The sequence below is a fragment of the Pipistrellus hanaki genome, assembly GCF_964339955.1.
Source record: "Pipistrellus hanaki genome assembly, chromosome: 1".
In the NCBI taxonomy this organism is placed as follows: Eukaryota; Metazoa; Chordata; class Mammalia; order Chiroptera; family Vespertilionidae; genus Pipistrellus; species Pipistrellus hanaki.
Window position 1 is genome coordinate 38,541,728 of NC_140503.1, and position 20,386 is coordinate 38,562,113.

Consider the following 20,386-nt stretch of genomic DNA (forward strand, 5'->3'; position numbering starts at 1 on the left):
AAAAAAAAAAAAAAAGGTTAAAGGAGTATATTACCACTAAACCAGCAATGCAAGAAAGTTAAAGGGACTATTTTAAGAAGGAGGAGGATCATAGGCATAAAGAAAATAAAAATGGCAATAAATATAAATAATATCCTATCTATTGATAATAAAAGGGCAATATGCAAATTAACCATCTCTCTGTCACAAAGATGGTTGTGCTGAGTCCTCTCAGCACCTCCAGAGTCCTCCAGTCCTGGGGGGGGGGGGGGGAGACAGGGGGGGCCCAGCCGTTGAGAGCAGACAGTGTGGCCAGGCAGGGGCGCGGATGGGCCTCTGTGCCTCAGAGAGCCTCTGGGCAGCGGGCATGGAGCGGCCAGGTCCTGCAGAAAGCTACTGGTGCACAGATTTGTGCACAGGGCTACTAGTATATAATAATCTTAAATGTAAATGGATTAAATGCTCCATTTAAAAGACATAAGGTGATTGAATGGATAAGAAAACATGACCCATATATATGCTATCTATAAGTGACCTGCCACAAAACAAAAGATATACACAGACTGAGAGTGAAGAGATGGAAAAAATATTCCAAGCAAATGGAAAGAAAAAAATGCTAGGGTAGCAATACTCCTATCTGACAAAATAGACTTCAAAACAAAGGCCATAACAAGAGACAAAGAAGGCCAGTACATAATACTAAAGGGAATGATTGAACAAGAAAATATAACCCTTGTAAACATATATGCACCCAATACAGGAACACCCAAATATATTAAAAGAGCACACCTCTTGATGAACTTTAAGGGAGAGACTGACAGCAATACAGCCATAATAGGAGACTTAAACAACCAACTGACGTTACTAGGGAGATCCTCCAGACAAAAAATCAACAACAAAGCAGAGGCCTTAAATGACACACTAGATCAGATGGAATTGATAGTTACAGAACATTCTGTCCCAAAGCAACAGAATATACATTCTTTTCAAGTGCACATGGAACATTCTCAAAGACAGACCACATGTTAAGACACAAAAAAGTCTATAAAAATTCAAGAAGATTGATATCATACCAAGCATCTTCTTGGATCACAATGGCATGAAGTTAGAAATCAAATACAATAATAAAAAATTTAAAAAACCTCAAAGAACACTCAAATACATGGAGGCTAAATAGCATGCTATGAAACCATCAATGGGTTACCAATGAGATCAAGCAAGAAATTAAAAACTTCCAGTAAACAAATAAAATGAACACACAATCACCCAAAATCTGTGGGACACAGAAGCAATCCTGAGAGGGAAGTTCACAGCATGTAAGACCTAACTCAAGAAACAAGAAAAATTACTAAGAAACTAGCTAACCATACAACTAAATGAATTAGAAAGAAAACAGTAAGAAAAGCCCAGAGGAAGTAAAAGGAAGGACATAATAAAGATCAGAATAGAAATAAATGACCTAGAGACTAAGATACAGTACAAAAGATCAATAAACCCAAGAGCTGGTTTTTTGAAAAAATAAATAAGATTGATGAGCACTTAGCCAGACTCATCAAGAAATACAGAGAGAGGACTCAAATAAATAAAGTCAGAAATAACAGAGGCGATATAACAGAGATCACAGAAATAAAAAAGATTGTAAGCAAATACTATGAACAACTATATGCCAACAAACTGGAAAACCTGGGCGAAATATACAAATTCCTAGAAACATACACCTTCCAAACTCACTCAGAAAGAGTCAGAAAACCTGAATAGGCCAAGAACAACTGATGAAATTGAAGCAGTAATTAAAAAACTTGCAGCAAATAAAAGTCCTGGACTGTATGAGGAAATTTTACCAAACATTCAAAGAAGAACTAATACCTATACTCCTCAAACTATTCCAAAAATTCCAAGAGGAAGGAATAATTCCAAGCTTTCTATGAGGCAAGCATTATCCCAATTCCAAACCAGATAAAGATACTACAAAGAAAGAAAATTAAAGGCCACTATCCTGATGAACACAGATGCTAAAATCCTCAACAAAATATTAGCAAATTGGATCGAGGAACATATTAAAAAGATCATATTATATATCATGACCAAGTGGGATTTATTCTGGGGATGCAAGGCTGGTACAATATTTGCAAGTCAATAAATGTGATACATCACATAAACAAAAAATGAAAGATAAAAACAACATGATCATATCAATAGATACAGAAAAAGCATTCAACAAAATCCAGAACCCTTTTTTGAAAAAAACTCTCAGTAAAGGGAGAGTAGAGGAATCATACCTCAATATAATAAAGGCCATATATGACAAACCTACAGCCAATATCCAACTCAATGGGTAAAAACTGTTTCCCTTAACAGGAACAAGACGAGAATGTCCACTTTCACCACTCTTGATGTCCACTTTCAACATAGTACTGGAAGTCCTAGCCATAGCAATCAGACAAGAAGAGATAAAAGGCATCCAAATTGAAAATGAGGAAGTAATGCTGTCATTATTTACAGATGACACAATATTGTACATAGAAAGATTCCACCCAGAAACGACTAGACTTTAAAAAAATGAATTTGGCAAGATAGCAGGATACAAAATCAACATCCAGAAATCAATGGCATTTTTATACACCAATAATCAACTCTCAGAAAGAGAAACTTAAAAAGCAATCCCATTTACCATTTCAACAACAACAAAAAATAAGATACCTAGGGATAAACTTAATCAAGGAGGTAAAAGGCTGTAATTGGATAACAATAGGACATTGAGAAAAGAAAAAGACAAAGATATAAACAAATGGAAGCATGCACCTTGTTCATGGATTGGAAGAATTAACATCATTAAAATGTCCATACTACCCAAAGCAATCTATAGATTCAATGCAATCCCTATTTAAATACCAACGGCATACTTCACAGAACTAGAACAAATTCTTCAAAAATCTATATGAAACCATAAAATGCCATACACAAAAATAAACTCAAAATGGATAAAAGACTTAAATGTAAGCCTGGAAACCATAAAAATTCTAGAAGAAAACATAGGCAGCAAAAATCTCAGATATTTCACATAGCACAATTTTTGCCAATATACCTCCCAGGGCAAGGGAAATAAAAAAAATAATAAATGTGACTACATCAAAATAAAAAGCTTCTGCAGAGTAAAAGAAACCATCAAAATGAAAAAGTAACCCAATGTATGGGAGATCATATCTGCCAATGATACATCTGATAAGAGGTTAATATCCAAAATATATAAAGTACTTTTACAACTCAACAAAAGGAAGACAAATCATGCAATTAAAAAATGGGCAGAGGCCCCGAAGAGACACCTCTCCAAAGAGAACATACAAATGATCAAGAGACAAATGAAAAAATGCCCAGTCACTAATCATCAAAGAAATGCAAATTAAAACCACAATGAGATACTACTCACACCCCTCAGAATGGTGATCATCAATATATCAACAAACAACAAGTGCTGAGGAGGATGAAGAGAAAAAGGAACACTAGTTCACTGCTGGTGGGAATGCAGATTAATGCAACCAATATGGAAAAACTATGAATTTGGCAATAGCCCAAGTAGCCATCAGTAGACGAATGGATAAAAAGCTGAGATATTTACATGATGGATTACTATGCATCTGTCAAAAAGCATGGATGGACCCAGAGACTGTTATGCTAAGTGAAATAAGTCAATCCGAGAAAGACAAGTATCACATGATCTCACTTATTTGTGGAATCTAGTGAACAAAACAAATTGACCAACAAAATAAGGTCCAAAGTATGGAAGCATGTAACAGACTGACTGACATACCTCAATGTAGGGTTGGGGAATAGGAGAAACCAAAGAACTTATATACTTATTAGAGGCCTGATGCACTGATTCGTGCACAGGAGGAGGGATCCTCTCACAATCTGGGACCCCTTGGGGGATGTACAGAGTGCCAAGCAATAACAGGCCAGGGGGAGCCTGAGCTGGGGCCGGGCAACATGTCACTGGAGCCTGCCATCACCGCTTGGTAGTGCTGCAGTGGAGTCAGGAGCGGCTCCAGCCACCACAGCTGCGCTTGCCAGCCATGAGCCCGGCTTCTGGCTAAATGGCGCTCCCCATGTGGGTGCACACTGACCACCAGGGGCACCTCCTGGATTGAGCATCTGCCCCCTGGTGGTCAGTGTGTGTCACAGTGACTGGTCGACCAGTAATTAGGTTGTAACAGTCACTTAGGGTTTTTTATATATATAGATATGCATAGCCTATGGACAGGGACGATAGGGTGGTGAATAGGGGCTGGATGAAAGGGGGGGGGGGAATGGGAGACATCAGTAAGATTGTCAACAATTTATTATCCTATATAAATATTGGGTCGGCAACTAAGTAATTGCGGATTTTTTAAAGAAAATCAAAGAATTTTTTCATGGAACTAAATAACTTTATTCTGTAATGTATTGCCCATTTTGATCAATGACCTTTTGCCATCTTTCAGGCAGCATCATAATCCCACGTTCAAAAAACTTCTGGGTTTTATTAGCAAAAAACTGAATCAGGTACGATTTGACATCATCATCATTATTGAAATTTTTACCATTAAAGGAGTTTTGTAAAGATCGAAACAAAAAGTAATCAGATGGTGCAAGGTCAGGACTATATGGTGGATGTGGCAAAACATCCCAACCAAGCTCCATTAATTTTTGCCGAGTGACCAAAGATGTGTGTGGCCTTGCATTGTCATGATGGAATACAACACCTTTTCGATTTGTCAATTCGGGCCGCTTTTCTTCAACTGCATTGTTTAATTTCGTTAGTTGTTCAATGTAGACATCAGAATTGATCGTTCGGTTGGGTGGTAAGAGTTCAAAGTAGACAATTCCTTTGTAATCCCACCAAACTGATAACAAAACCTTCTTTTGATGAATATCAGCTTTTGATGTTGTTTGAGTTGGTTCACCTGGCCTGCTCCACGATCTTTTCCGCTTGATATTGTTGTAAACAACCCATTTTTCATCGCCAGTTATCAGTCGTTTTAAAAATGGATCATTTTCATTACGTTTCTTTAGCAAATTGCACCTGCTAATGCGTTGTGTTAACTGTGATTCTTTCAGTTGGTGAGGAACCCATGTATCGAGTTTTTGAACATAGCCAAGTTGTTTTAAGTGATTTTCAATGCATGTATGTGATACATGAAGCTTCTCTGCAATCTCACGTGTTGTACTGTGACAGTCCGAATTGATTATTGCTTTGATTAGGGCGTCATCAACTTCAACTGGACGACCAGAGCGTTTTTTATCTTTGAGTGAAAAATCACCAGAACGAAATTTGGCAAACCAATTTTGACACTGCCGTTCTTTTAAGGCTTCGTCACCATAAACAGCACATAACTTTTTATGAGCTTGGGATGCATTTTTCCCTTTGCGGAAATAAAAAAGCAAAATATGACAAAAATGTTCCTTTTGATTTTCCATTTTTCTACAAACGCCAAACGAAAACTACAAAACAGATCAAAAAAGTTTTTTCACTGATTAACAGCTGAATAGCCAACTATCAAATAACAAAATGTGTTTTACATTTGTACTACGTCTGCAAACCTAAAAATTCAACTGAAGCCATATATGTGTGAAACCAGCAATTACTTAGTTGCCGACCCAATAAAAACCCTAGCATGCAAATGAACGGCTCAACGACCAGACCAGTTGCTATGACACACACTGACCATCAGGGGGCACTCAATGCAGGAGCCTGGTGATCAGTGCACTCCCTCAGGGGGAGCACCACTCAGCCGGAAGCTGGGCTCATGGATGGTGAGTGCAGCGGCGGTGGCAGGAGCCTCTCCCACCTCCACAGCAGCACTAAGGACCCCTCCGTGGATGTCCACTGTGCACGAATGTCTAGTATATATAACAAATGAACCAATAATGGAAACAAAAAGGGTCTGCTAAAGGTAAAATTTCTGTGAGCCTCTGATATAATAGAAAATTGATTATGCAGATGTTTACAGTGACAGTGCTTAAGAACTGCAAGATGATCTATTTTCTGAAATATCAAGCCTCTACCTAGTCAGCCTATTTTTAATTTTCTGTATATGTATTTTCTAATTACTTAAAAACTTGAAATTTATAATTTTATGTATACTAGAAAATAGAATGCTTTACTAATGCTTTCCTCTATCATTTGTTTAGGTAATAGAAAAAGATTTGTATAATAACATGCATCAAGTACAGAGTGACACAACTATTCATTTGAACACTATTAAATACAAATTAAGCATTTCTAAATATTCAACTAGAAATCACACGTCTTTAGCTCTAATGAAGGCTTAGAAAAGTTTATTTTGTGCTTAGAATATTTTTCTAAATCATTACATTACTACACATCCAAACTCTTCAGTGGTAGAATACTTAATATTCTAAAGGGGAGGCATTTAAAGATAACTGTTGTACATTATGATACTACGTCTAATGAACCGACCGAGGAAGAATCTAAATGAGAGGGGACATTACAGAAATCATCTATTACATAACAGACAGGTGATTCATTCTGAATACTAATGGTTTTTCCCTTCTCAGAGCCAATACAGTTCACTATTGCCACCCCACACTGACCTCATTTTTGCTGTGTTCTAACTCTTTAAAGAGTAAAAATACACTAAATGTCCATCCTGCTGATTCCCACTTATGAAATAACACAATAGAAAGTACAGAGTACAAAGTATGTCTTCTCAAACACATAAAAACATTTTAAAACATCGATACAATGACTTTAAAAAACCAATTAAGAACTTTCTGTATGTAAGGAAAATATATATTGAAAACTAACACTATAAAAGATGATTTTTCCTCAGTAGAATGCTAACTTTATATCAGATTAAGCTTCTGTGAATTTTTAAAATATAAAATAGCTTTTCACATCAAATAAAATCAGGAATGTTCACATTCACATTTAAAAAAAAGTACAAGTTCAATAAGAATGACTCAAAAATCTAATGAGTGGCCAAAATGTTATATCCTCAAGTTTTAAAAAATATATTTTATTGATTTCAGAGAGGGAGAGAAAGACATCAATGATGAGAAAGAATCACTGATTGGCTGCTTCCTGCATGCCCTCACTGGGGACCAAACTTGCAACTCAGGAATGTGTCCTGACCGGGAATCAAATCATGACCCCCTGGTTCATAAGTCAATGCTCAAACACTGAGCCACAGTGGCCGGGCTGTTCAATTTTAAACAGCCCTCAGTAAACTTGTTTGCAACAACAAAATAAAATGCTATTTATTAAAACATGAAAAATATTTCCAGGGTACTATCATGTTTGGAAAATGGAAAATGTAACCCATGGTAAGAAACACACACTGACCACAGGAACAAAAATAGCAGCCGGTCTTATAGAAATCAAGACAACACCATGGACTTATGAAAACTTCCTAAATCAGTAGCATATCTATGTGTAAAAAACTATAATTAAGGTAGCTTTTATTAGTTCCACAATCTAAAAATACAAGGAAATTTTGAACTGTATCTAAAAGGACCAGAGTTGTCAGTGAAATGCTATTTTTTGAGACAGTAGGCAAAGTTCCCATTTATGGGAAATATGGTGTGTTTTTCACAAAGTGAAACTGAAAAAAAATTATAAAATGAGAAATTTTTTCTGTAATCTCCTTAAATACCTCAATAATGCAAAACTTGGGAAGTGTAGGTTTTCAACTCAGAAAAATTTTATTATGAAAAATGTTATTAAACATACACAAATCTTATTGCTTGGCACCAGATTCTTCAAAATATTAAAAAATTGTTTAAACCACCATACTATTGTTATATCCTATTTCAAACTTTTTACATAGTGCTCTTTTATTTTCTGAAGGCAGACCTTTCAATCTAATGATAATATAGACTGAGTCCTTCAGTGTACAAAGTCACAGTTCACTTCAAACCAAAAGAAATGATTAATCTGTTTTTGTCCAAATCATATTGATGTTCATAAAAATTAACTAGGATTTGTCTGTGGCCAGTGAAGGACCCACAGAGCGCTGTCTGATGGCACTCTGTGGGAAGTCTTTGTTTGTTCCTTCTTTCCTTTCGGCTTCTTCTTCTGAAACATCTGCGTCGTCAGCCTCGTGTTCCTCCTCCACTTTCCTCAAAGGCTGAGAAGATTCTGGTAATAATTTTTCTTAAAGATAAAGATCACAAAATGTGTGTTTTTTTTTGTTGATATACTAGATTTACATTAGTGTAAAAAAGACACATTTCATATACCATAAACTGCTTTGGCATTTATTTATCAATCATAAGTTTTTGATTTCCAAAAGAAAAAAGTTATCTTCAAGAATAAGAGATAGCATAAAAATAAAAGTTGGTTTGCAAGTTCAATTTTAGTTACCAAATTCATTATTATTACCTATTTATAAATTTAAATTAATGAATCAGAATTAACGCTGTAAATATGGATGTTTTAAGAAAATATACTTATTAACTATAACTATCTTATATTAATTTGCTATTAAGTCCTTTAAGTAATAAGTATACTGAAACAAACTTCAGCACTATCCTTGTTTCAGTTCTCATGTGAACAGCAATCAAACATTTACAGTTGAAGGTTATATTCCTACCCATGTTTTTTCAAGTGGTTTCATAAATGTGATCTCTATACCACATGTACTTTTACTAAGGTACTAGAGGCCCAGTGCATGGAATTTGTGCATGGGTAGGGTCCCTAGTGGCTGTCGGCTGCTGGGGTCTTCCTGCTTTCTGCGCCGTCCCCTAGTGGTCAGTGCACGTCACAGTGAGCAATCAAACTCCCAGTCAGTCAAACTCACGAGAGGACACTTTGCATATTAGGCTTTTATATATACAGGTAATTATAAACGATAAAATGTGATAATTTTTAAATATATAAACATATACTCTTTTTACTTTTTTTTAATAAGGCCAGTTGCTAGTTAACTAAAACTTAGAATACACCATGTTAAACTGACATCAAAACACAGAATTGGACCAATGAGTTTTAACTCTCTTCAGCATTCCTAGACTGCCCCTAATCCTAAGCAATCAATCCAGAATGGAGGGGAAAAATACAGGAACAGAGCGAAATATCCCTTTTTCTGTTTAGTCAATAGCCTCTTCCCTATACCACATCTCTTGTAGTTTTGGTGAGCACTACAGTTTACAGCAGTGATCTCCACCAGGGATGATTTTGCCCCCCAAGAAACATGTGGCAATGTCTGGAGATATTTTTGATTGTCACAATTGAGAGGTGGTGCTACTGGAGACCAACAGGATGCTAAATATCCAACACCATACAAAAGACAGTCCATCCTAATTAAAAATTATGCAGCCTAAAAGATCAATAGTGTCAAGGTTGAGAAGCCCTGGTTTACAATAACTGTTGCAAGTGAGCCCTTTATACAAATGGAATGCACCAGGATTTTTCGAAAAGATGGGGTTAGGGGAAAGGTTTATTTCCTTCCTTTTCTGCAATTGTGAGTTTGTAATCATTTTATGTTAAAGGCTGAAAAGAGCCAAAAATGGAGCAAATAAAGACAAGGAGAACTGAGCAATTCAGAAACATAACATGCTAACATCTGAGCCCTAGGATCCAATCAACTCTGCCCTCAGATTTCCTTGCTACATAAACCAATAAATTCCTATTTTGTTTAAAGCTCGACTGAGTTGGGTATTTCCCTAGCAACTCAAAATCTAAAACAAACGCACATACTGGAAAACAACTCAAATCATGTAGCCCATTTGTCAACTGTAATAAAAAAGAAAATCTTAAATGAATAAATAAGCAAGTAATAAAGTAATAAAGCAAAGTAAAAATGTTCTTACTGGAAGGGTATGGCTGTGGTCTGTGTCTTCTTGAAGGACAAAGGCAATCTGCCAAAAATATCATACACTGCAAAAACAAACATAAGAAATCCAAATATATAACATATGAAAAAGCTAGTGCAACTATATAAAATTATCAAACTTTACAATATTTTTCTTCCCAGTACTCTAAAAATAAGGTACTTACAAGTCCTAATAATAGTCCTGAAAGCAGAGTTGCTAAAGCAAACACTGTATATGATCCCCATACCGGTAATCCAAGGTCCTCAATAAAATAGTTATGGCAAGTCTAAAATTAAAAGAAAAAAATAACCTAAAAACCTGGTCATTTAAAAAGCATATGTCAAAAATGTTTAACGTAGAAATAAAATTTTAACTCATACCCTGATCCACATAGATAGCTGAAAGAGTGCTGACATACTACTCATCCTAAAATAAAAGCAAGATGATTAAAAAACTGGATAAGATATATATCTTTGAAGAATAACATGTGTAAATAGCTATATCTTCTATTTTTCACTCTAATTTCCCAGCAGGCTAGATTTTATTACTGGTGTTCATCAAGATTAGTCCTACAGTACTAATTTCAAGACTGTAATAATACGACTTATTAATGAAAATTAAGTTTCTGATAATTGTTGCCACTATGTGATTTTCTCATAAATAAAACACTTGATTGTTTTTTCGTTTTCTCCTATTGCTTTGACATTAATCTTTCACCTTTCATCTGATGACTTCTCCAATGTACTCTAAATAACAGGTTACAAGGTCTATGGAACCAGTCAGTTAAAGTTAGGCATGCTGAAAAGCAAATGGCTCCAAATAAGCAGAGAATCCCTTCATGAGCAGAGCCTGAAAGAAGAACTAGGGCCACTAACTGAGTGGATGGATCCTCCCCACCTGAGAATTACCCCCCTTCCATATTAACATTAAATAAAACTGATAATAGCATTAATTTCATATGGCTGAATGATATATAAAATAATTATATAGAAGACAAATACTAAACCATCATATAAATAAAACTAATGATTATTTTCACATAATGAAACCCACATGGACAGTTAAAAAAAGGCATGCTTTCCCTGGCTGGTTTAGCTCAGTGGATAGAGCATCTGCCTGCGGACTCAAGGGTCCCAGGTTCAATTCTGGTCAAGGGCATGTACCTTGGTTTCAGGCACGTCCCCAGTAGGGGATGTGCAGGAGGCAGTTGATTGATGTTTCTCTCTCATCGATGTTTCTAACTCTCTATTCCTTTCCCTTCCTCTCTGTAAAAAACCAATAAAGTATATTAAAAAAAAAAAAAAAAAGGCATGCTACAAAAATAAGGGTTTATTGGTTCCCAACTGTTTGCCACCAACACATAAACCAATTCATACATAAGCCAAAGTTCCTATATGCAGGATGACCTGATTCAACTGCCAATCATTGTGTAAGGGAACCTGCTGAGCTGACACGCATTGTGAGTGCCCCTTATTCAGTCTACCAATAAAAAAGGTTTGGGCTGCTGCCCTGAGGATTCAACAGAGACTCAGAAGCAACCTTCTTCTTGTACTGAAAGGGTAAAAAGACTCATTTATGACATTTTAAAAACACAAAAATCACCCTGCCCAGTGTAGCTCAGTTGGTTGGATACCATCATTGCCACCAAAAGGTTGCTGGTTCAATTCCCAGTCAGGGCACATGCCAGGGTTGTGGGCTCAATCTCCAGTAGACAGCCAATCAATGTTATACTCTTACATTGATGTTTCTCTCTTCCCCCTCCCTTCCTCTCTCTAAAAATCAATAAACTATTCTTAAAAATAGTAAAATTAATTACATTTTCAGTTCAACATAGAAAGGTACTTTAATCATGTTGCTTTTGTTTAAAATGCAAAATGAGAAGAGGAACAAGGAATTGAAAAATAAAGCACTGTATAGCCTCACTATAGTTTGAACTAATTAGACTCTAACACAAATAATAGGTCCCTTAATTGGATTAGATATGGTGGTTCAGTGTGGGAATTCTGACAAATCAATTCCGAAATTTTTCACAGGAGAGGTTTAAGAGAAAGATGGAAAAGATAGTTTCTATTTCAAAATAATATTTAGGGACTGATCCTTCCCCTACTTGCAGAATCCAGAATCCAGAATCAGTTTTTTATCTCTTATACCTTTGGTGCCCCAATGCCCCATATTCCAACAGCGTGTGTGGTGAGATGACAAGGAAGAGATAGCTTAGTCACACCAGGATAAGTCAGTCCATAGTGACCTCAGCAAAACTCAATAATCCTGGAAGTCTCTCATATGACCCATAAGGCATTGCACCCCAATGACTAGGGGTGCAATGCCTTATGGGTCATAATGAAATATGCATGCTATTTCCAATGCTTACTGCTCCACAACAAGCTGCTACCCTCTAGTTATATGTAAAGCTCAGTGGTTAGTCATGATATTAGGGTTATTGTTCATCCATCTATTCAAACAAAAAGTTATCAGAAAGTGATTCAGTCACATTAAATCAAGAACTAAAATCTAAAGGTTAGCATAAGTTAGTTCTCATTCAAATATTAAGCTCAGATGATAGCTTTACCCATTACGTTGTTCACGCTCTTAGGCTTACTTAGCTTTTGATGATACAAAAGCTAAGTAAGCCTAAGTAAGCTCTTAGGCTTACTTAGCTTTTGATGACACATACACATAAAGTTAAAACATTCCTGAAAAGGCTTTCAACTTAATTCTATAAAATGTCTCCTAACTTGATAAGAATCAAAGGATCTGTTTAACTTAGAAGAGTCAAATCAAAAATATCACATAAGAAGTCCAAGTATGTCTTATTTACATGAAATATAATTCTCTGTTCTAATTAAAACTGAAATAAGAGAAAAATCCCTCATACTTACAGAATAGAGCCTGGACCAAACCATGATGAAACAGGTTCAATACTCTTCCACTCCTTTTCACTTATAAAGTTTATGAAATCTTTTTTAGTCCTTGGGCCCTGATAGCGCCTAAATTCACCATCCTTACAACTGAAGAGGATCAGAATTAAATATTAACCAGCACAAAAAAATAAACAATTTGTTTTGCTATTTCTTTAATCTCACTATACAATTAATCCTAATATTCAAAGTCATTAGCAATGCACAAATAGCAAATTACATTATTTATCAACTCACAATATCTTAGCCCAAAATCGAATTAAACAATAAGGTTATATTTTTATACAATCATAAGTCTTAAGACTGTTACTGTTATTCTTCCAAATAATAAATTATGAAAAACAATGTCATTATAAAATACAAAGTAGAGACATCTCAGAAAATGACTTTTAAGACTTATTTATAATACATATATTACATGAAAAGTTGTTAGAAAGTGTTTGATACTTATTGTCAGTTATTGTTAAACTATAGGTTAAGCATTTAAGGCAATTTTCTAGTACTTTCAGTCATAATCAAATCATCTCAGGCTTCATGCCTTAAATCACAGGAGGCATCTGGCAAAGTGCTTCCCTTCGTCCTATTTCAGTGATTCTATTGTACAGTCTGCTGTGGTCGATGTCCTAACATCAACCTGGTTCTTCCCAATCCCAGTGTATGTTGTCATAGGGTCATAATACCTTCCCTACTCACACCATTCCTAAACTACCTTAAATAATACTGTAGTTTAATCCTACTTATTAACACTTTTATTTTTATCACTTAAATTCAACAACTTTCAATAGTTCCCTATTACCTACTGTAGGGTTAAAGGATCCTTTATCCATCCACAGTTAAATACCACAAGTAAGCCAAAAAACAAAAGTTTTGTGGGGAAAAAATGGCATTTGACCTGTTTTTGAAGGACAAATAAGATTTGAAAAGACAGAAATTAGGGGAATGGGCAAGATAAACATGATTAAAAGAAAATGGGCAGGAAATTCCAGGTATGTTCAAGGGGCGTTGAAAAGTGAAAAGGGGAAGTCTGATTATAGCCACGTAAGGCGCCTGTAGAGAAACGTACTGATTGAAAAGGAAAAGAAGCACTTATAGAGATAGAGAATAGACATTTAAAGAAACAAAGGGAGTAGGGAAGAATAAAAAAGGTACAAGTAAACAAATGTAAACATGGAAAGACAACAAAGAAAAGCAAAATATAGACACACAAAGAACTGCCAACTTATTTTCATAACTTTAAATGAGGAGAGTGGTACCTCCTGACATTCAACCCACCAGTTAGATGAGTATTAAGGTACAGGGCAGGTACACAGATTTGAGATTTCTTATCCCTACTTAGATGATAAAGTCAAACTAAAAAAGACTTGATACTGAAGACTACATAATATTATTCATTCTGTCTTAACACCCAACTATTTCTCCGAGGTTGAGCTATCGTACGTTCTAGCTAATTTTTTAACATATCACATTCCTATTTATAAAGACTAATGAGACTACCCTTAGGATAGAATGCTTGCTTACTCTGTGCTACCTCCAAGGTTGCATTTCAACTCCATAATCTCCATGAACCATTCCAGCCCAGTGATTTTTCCCTACCACACTTCCTTCAGGACCTACCACACTCTGAGCTCAAAAACACTTAACTATGCTGAAGCATAGCAAACCATTTCATGTGAACATCACCTTTGAAAACTATTACAAATCTCTGAGTTCAGGGACTGTTTCATATATCGTTCATTTATCTAACAGCACCTAGGATGGCACATGCAGTTAATAAGCCTTCTAACATACTTAGTGAATATAATGCTCTTAAACATGACATAGGCCAGAGGCCTACTATTCTGATTATACTATGATGCATCCTTCTCCATAACTACCAAATCTTTAAATACTTACTGATAAACAGTAGGTAGAGCAGTTATGATAAATCTTCCACTCAGGCCTGCAAATGATAAAGATTAGAAATAAATATAAGGAAGATCACAAAGTAGGTTTTATATGGGCTGTTCACTAGCTACTTAAAAGATGATTCTGGCCCTGACTGGTTTGGCTCAGTGGATAGAGCGTCGGCCTGCGGACTCAAGGGTCCCAGGTTCTATCCGGTCAAGGGCATGTACCTTGGTTGCGGGCACATCCCCAGTGGGGGGGGGGGGGGGCCCCGGGAGGCAGCTGATCGATGTTTCTCTCTCATCAATGTTTCTGACTATCCCTCTCCCTTCCTCTCTGTAAAAAATCAATAAAATATATTTTTTTAAAAAAAGATGATTCTGATTTAAATATTAATAAGGAAAAAATATTAAATTATACCTAAAAGTTGTTGGGTTTTATAACATAAACAATAAAAAATCCCATTTACCTATAGCAACTTAAAAACACTACTACATATTATCAATTAAAAAGTGAATTTATAAACACTTGATCAATTATACCACTGTTTGATAAGACTACTAGTGATGAGTCATGAGATAGCCAACAATCCTATATAATAAAAGTATAGTATGCAAATTGATCCCTCAATCGGGAAGTTGTCCAGGAGTCTGACCAGGGGTTGGGGCAGGCTGGGGGCCGACTTCCTTCTGGACAAGGCCACAGTGGTGGGGGTTGAGGTAGAGGCAGTTAGGGGCAATCAGGCCGGCAGGGGAGAGCAGTTAGGGATGAGAATCAGGCTGGCAGGGTAGGTTAGTTGGGGGCAACCATTTCCTGCAGGGAGGGCAGTTGGGGATGACCAGGCCAGCGGGAAGGGGAGATGGGGGCAAGATCAAGTAGGCAGGGGAGGGCATTGGGGGCAATCAGGCCTGCAGGAGAGGGCAGTTGGGGGCACCTAATGCAGGCAGGCTGGTGAGTGGTTAGGAGCCAGTGGTCCTGGATTGCGAGAGGGATGTCTGACTGCGGGTATCCCTCAGCCCGGTTTGCACCCTCTCCAATCCAGAACCCCTTGCTTCTTACCTCCTGCCAGCTTGCTGTTCCTTACCACTTGGCTCACTGCTTCTTAACACTGTTTCAGAGGCAGGAGACGCTCCCGTCACCTCCGCTGCACTCACTAGCCATGAGCCCAACTTCTGGTGGAGCGACACTCCCCGTGGGAGCACACTGACCACCAGGGGGCAGCACCTGCATTGAGCGTCTGGCCCCTGGTGGTCAGTGCACACCATAGTGACTGATCATTCTGGTTGTCCACCATAACGTTTGCTTAGGCTTTTATTATACAGATGGAATAGGAGCAGAGTCGGGAACCCAGGTATACCATGACCAAGAACAGGTAAGAAGAGAATGGAGTGAGAGAGGGGCATCCCTAAGGGCAGGACCTACCACTTGTCCAGAGGGCCAAGTCAGGAGTGTACCTGACCCCACAACCATGCAGACTTTACATGGAGACAGTCTTCAAATAACAGGTATTAAATTTAGAACACAATTACAGATTCAGACCATATGACCTTGACTCTACAAAGAACATGGTGGCTTGGCCAATGTCCACTGGACCACAGTGTTCTAGGACTTCTTAGAGGCATCTTACATTCTAGTGTGGGGCCTGGGTTACAAAGCAAAAAGGATCAGTTATGTGGGGAAGATGTCTCCAAGGTCCCTTAGAACAACACAGAAAAGGAATGAGCTGCATACACAACTAGGGAATCTGCTTTTTGCAGCCACTGCACACTAAGCCCCCATCAGGGAGGGAGTGAGTTGGCTTAGCTAACTGCAGACAGTTATGTTTTCAAAACCTAACGAAAGATAGAGTGAAGACCATGTGATGTGGAAAACAGAATAAACATATCAGCCCAGCATGGAAAGAAACAAAACTACCCACAGACTTACAGTACCTGGCTGCTCTGTAACATCTACTTTTGCAACATTAATCTCAAGATCTTCTCCCCATTCAGCAAAACTTTCCCATTCTGGTTGAAGATTTTGACAAGCAGGACACCACGGAGCAAAACTGAGAAAAGCATTTAAAATAAAAAATTAGAAAACATTCCAATACAACCATACTGAAATAAAAATTATAGAATGTGTAATTTATGAAGAATATTTTATACTAAAAGCAAGATAATAGAGTGATTACTTTTGTGAAAATGAAAAAGTTTTAAATGTAGACCTAACACCTAGGCAATCAAGAACTATGAACTGATGATGTAATCACATAAAAGTAATCCTGAGATTAAGTTAAGATAATAGGTCTTTTCACATGCAAACATCTCTTTTAAAAAACCTTTGGCCCTAGCCAGTTTGGCCCAGTGGGTAGAGCTAGACAGAGCATTGGCCTCAGGACTGAAGGGTTCTGGGTTTGATTCTGACCTAGGGCATGTACCTCAGTTGCAGGCTCCATCCCCTGCCCTCGTTGGGACGCATGTGGGAGGCAATCTATGTGTCTCTCTCACACCCATAAATGTTTGCCTCCCTCTCCCTTCCACTCTTTCTAAAAAATTAATGGAAAAATATCCTCGGTTGAAAATTAATAAAACAAACGAAAAACAACCATTGGATTTTTCCATTAAAATGTGGCCACCATAAAGCTCGAAGCCAAATTTGGAGTTCACTAGTTTTAATAATTTTACACTGAAGGAGTGTCAAATGCAAGGTGCCAGAATGAGAAAAACAGGAAGCACCCAGGACTGTGGTGAATAAGGAACTTGCATCCCACCTGAAACAGGAAACCACTACTCAGGATGACTGCCACAAGAATTCTGGCCCAGTGTGGCAAGCTATCTTATCTTACGTAAAAGAAGCCAAAAAAATCTGCATTTTTATATAAATGGTCTCTCAAAATGTAAGCCATAGACACACACCTTAGACAGACCAGCGTGTTTTTAAGATCTCGTTTCCAAACCTATGACCAAGCATGTAGGGATTTTTTTTTTTTTAATATAACCTAACCCAAGGATATTTTTCCATTGATTTTTAGAGAGAGAGTGGGAGAGGTTAAGACAGAGAGAAAAATGGAAGTGAGAGAAACACAACTGGTTGCCTCCTGCACGAGCCCTGACCAGGGCTCAGGCGGAGGAGAATCCGTTTACCAGAATAATCAAACCTGGGACCCTTCAGTCTGCAAGCCAACGCTCTATCTACTGCATGAAACCAGCTAGGGCCATGTTAGGATTTAAATTACTCCTGGAGTATTCAGCGTTTTCAAGGCTTTGATTTTTCCCTAATATTTGTTTTTTCCACTTTATTGTATACTAGTATTCTCTTATAATTTGCCTTAGGTTTTACCTGTTAAACACAAAAGTAGTTTCTGCACTCCATTATGTATAATACCTATCTTAGTTTATTAAAAATAAATCCCCTGAAAGTACAGCATTGTGTAATACAACCATTACCACATATAAAAGCCAAAATTCATAACAACACTATTACAATGAAAATAATTCAAATCACCTATACTTCACTTTTGACTGATGTATTTATACAGTTGGATCAAATTCAGTTTCTAGAAATTTCCTTCAGTAATGCTTGACTGTATTGTGCATATAAATTCATAATCACTATTGTTTAACACATTACTTGTGGTACATACAATACTTCATGAACGCAATCTAAAACAAGTTCCTAATAAAAACTAAACACTGTAGCATGCTATATCAATGGTGCCTGAAAATCCATTTCACCGAGTTACTGGTTTCATTCATACTATAAACATTTCCCCCTGTCTGACCCTCCATATAAATGAACATTTGATTTTTGATGGGAATTACTGACTTGGCATTATGGGTTTCCCCTTAATGATGTCCAAGTCCACCTGCATCCTAAACTGGCAACCCAACAATCCAGGAAAACACTCCCTGAAATCTGGGTAAAGGGAGGGGGTCTAACAGCTATTGCTGCATGCCCACCCTGCGCAGGCTTGGGAACAGAGGAAGCAGCATAGCAGTACTGGACAGGTTAATTAGGTCTTTAGGTATCTGCCTCTCATCTGTCAAGCGTGGGCAATAATATTTATTTTATAGAATTTGGAGAGGATTAAGGTTAATAATATGTGTAAAGTGCTTAGCAGTGTCTAGTACACAGTTAACATTCAATAACGGTGTTGTTTGTTTGTTTGTTTTTGTTTTTTTCTACCAATGTAACTAATATCAGTATCAGTAATAATGCCACCACTACCACCAATTTAAAAACTATAGCAAAGGCAGATAGGTTCTTTCCTACCGATGCAAAACGCATCTCATTATAAGGAATCACCACAGACTTGTGATTTTCTTCGAACAGAGTTTATAATCACACTCATACTCATTTATCTTTAATGCAGTACCACTTGGAGAGCATTAAGTCACAACCCAGTACATTCAGTTCTCTGCAAACAAATACACACACACACACACACGCACAAAAAAAGAAATGAGAAGTGTAGAAAGAGAAAAGCAATGAAAGGAAAAAATGATCAAGGGAACAAAGATTTTAAAAAATTAACCAAAGTTGAATGTACGTGGCACTGTAAAAATAAATAAATAAATAAAATTAAAAAATATATATGTACCTAATCCATAAAATAATATGTAAAACATATATATATAGAGAGAGAGTCTAGATGGACTTCCTTTTAAGGACAATTAAAAGGAGAAGCGAGGTTCTGCCCAGATTCCTCTTTTGTGAAATCGGGTGAAAATAAATCTGAGCCCGCTATGAAGCACCACTCTAAAGTAAATGACTGTAACGGAACTAGTCACGCCAACCACCCACCCCTAAAGCCCTGAATTAAAGTTCAGAAAAACCGAAAGGCGGTCTCGCTGGCGCACCCCGAAGCCGGGGCGCGCGAGGCAGAAACTGAACCCTCGCGGGGAGCGGGGAGGGGGCGGGACCGAGCAGGCGTCCCCACAGGAGGCGCGGCGCGGGCTCCGCAGGCGGCAGTGACAGCCCCCGGGACCCGGCCCCGCGTGAGGGGCAGGGGGTGACGTCGGGTCCCCAGACTTGGAACTCGGACCCCAGCGGCCCAGCCCGCCCAGGCCACCGAGGGGGGCCCCCCGAGACAGCCACCCGCGCTCACAATTCTATCATCCACTCTCCTTCCAGCAAGTCTCTCCAGTTCTCGTCCGTGATGACGCGCACGTCGCTCCGCCGCCCGTGGGTCCGGGGAGCCCCACAAAGCAACAGCATCAGGACTGCCACGGGAACCAGGGGACTCGCGGGGGTCGCCATGTCGGCCGCTCGCCCACCCCACAGCAAGCGCCGCGGCCCCACCTCCGCGCACTAGCTCCTCACTTCCGCCCCGGCGGGCCGATTTGCTCATGCGCAAGATCGCGCGACGGGACGCATGCGCGCCTGGTGGACGCTCAGTGTGCGGAGGACGCCTTGTGGTAGGGAGGGAAGCGCGCCTGTCCCTAGTGCGCATGACAGAAAAGCGGTCTCTGCTCACTGTCTGGTGTGCCCCGGTGTTGCTAGGCAGAAAAAAAAAAAAAAACAGTGGGCGTGGTGTGGAAAGGGGCGGGGCTTCGGAGAAGAAGGCTTTCAAAGGTCAGGATTTGGCGCCAACTGATTGGCATTTTGTAATTGCATTACCTTAGTTTCCGATTAAATGCCCTTCAGAGTCTTCATTTGTTTCCTTTGGGGAAATTTTTGTAGTAAAGCTAATGGATGTATAGATGAGTTCAGAATATTGGTTTTACTTCTGGGGGATTATAAACTGGAAAGGGGAACCATATGAAGTACCCTTTATAGTCTATGTCTTAATCTGAACATTAGTTACAGGG

The 20,386-nt window shown here is 38.2% G+C and overlaps 1 protein-coding gene across 1 annotated transcript; it reads right to left on the reverse strand.

Annotated features, from left to right (window-relative positions):
- Positions 1–6,277: 6,277 nt before the first annotated feature.
- Positions 6,278–19,941, reverse strand: TMX1 (thioredoxin related transmembrane protein 1). The gene is given in 9 exon segments (XM_084887958.1): positions 6,278–8,131; positions 9,790–9,856; positions 9,977–10,078; positions 10,173–10,218; positions 12,672–12,800; positions 14,604–14,649; positions 16,526–16,641; positions 19,684–19,853; positions 19,855–19,941. Coding segments are annotated over 9 exon segments (927 nt in total). The 5' UTR covers positions 19,927–19,941; the 3' UTR covers positions 6,278–7,952.
- Between the last annotated feature and the right edge of the window lie 445 nt (positions 19,942–20,386).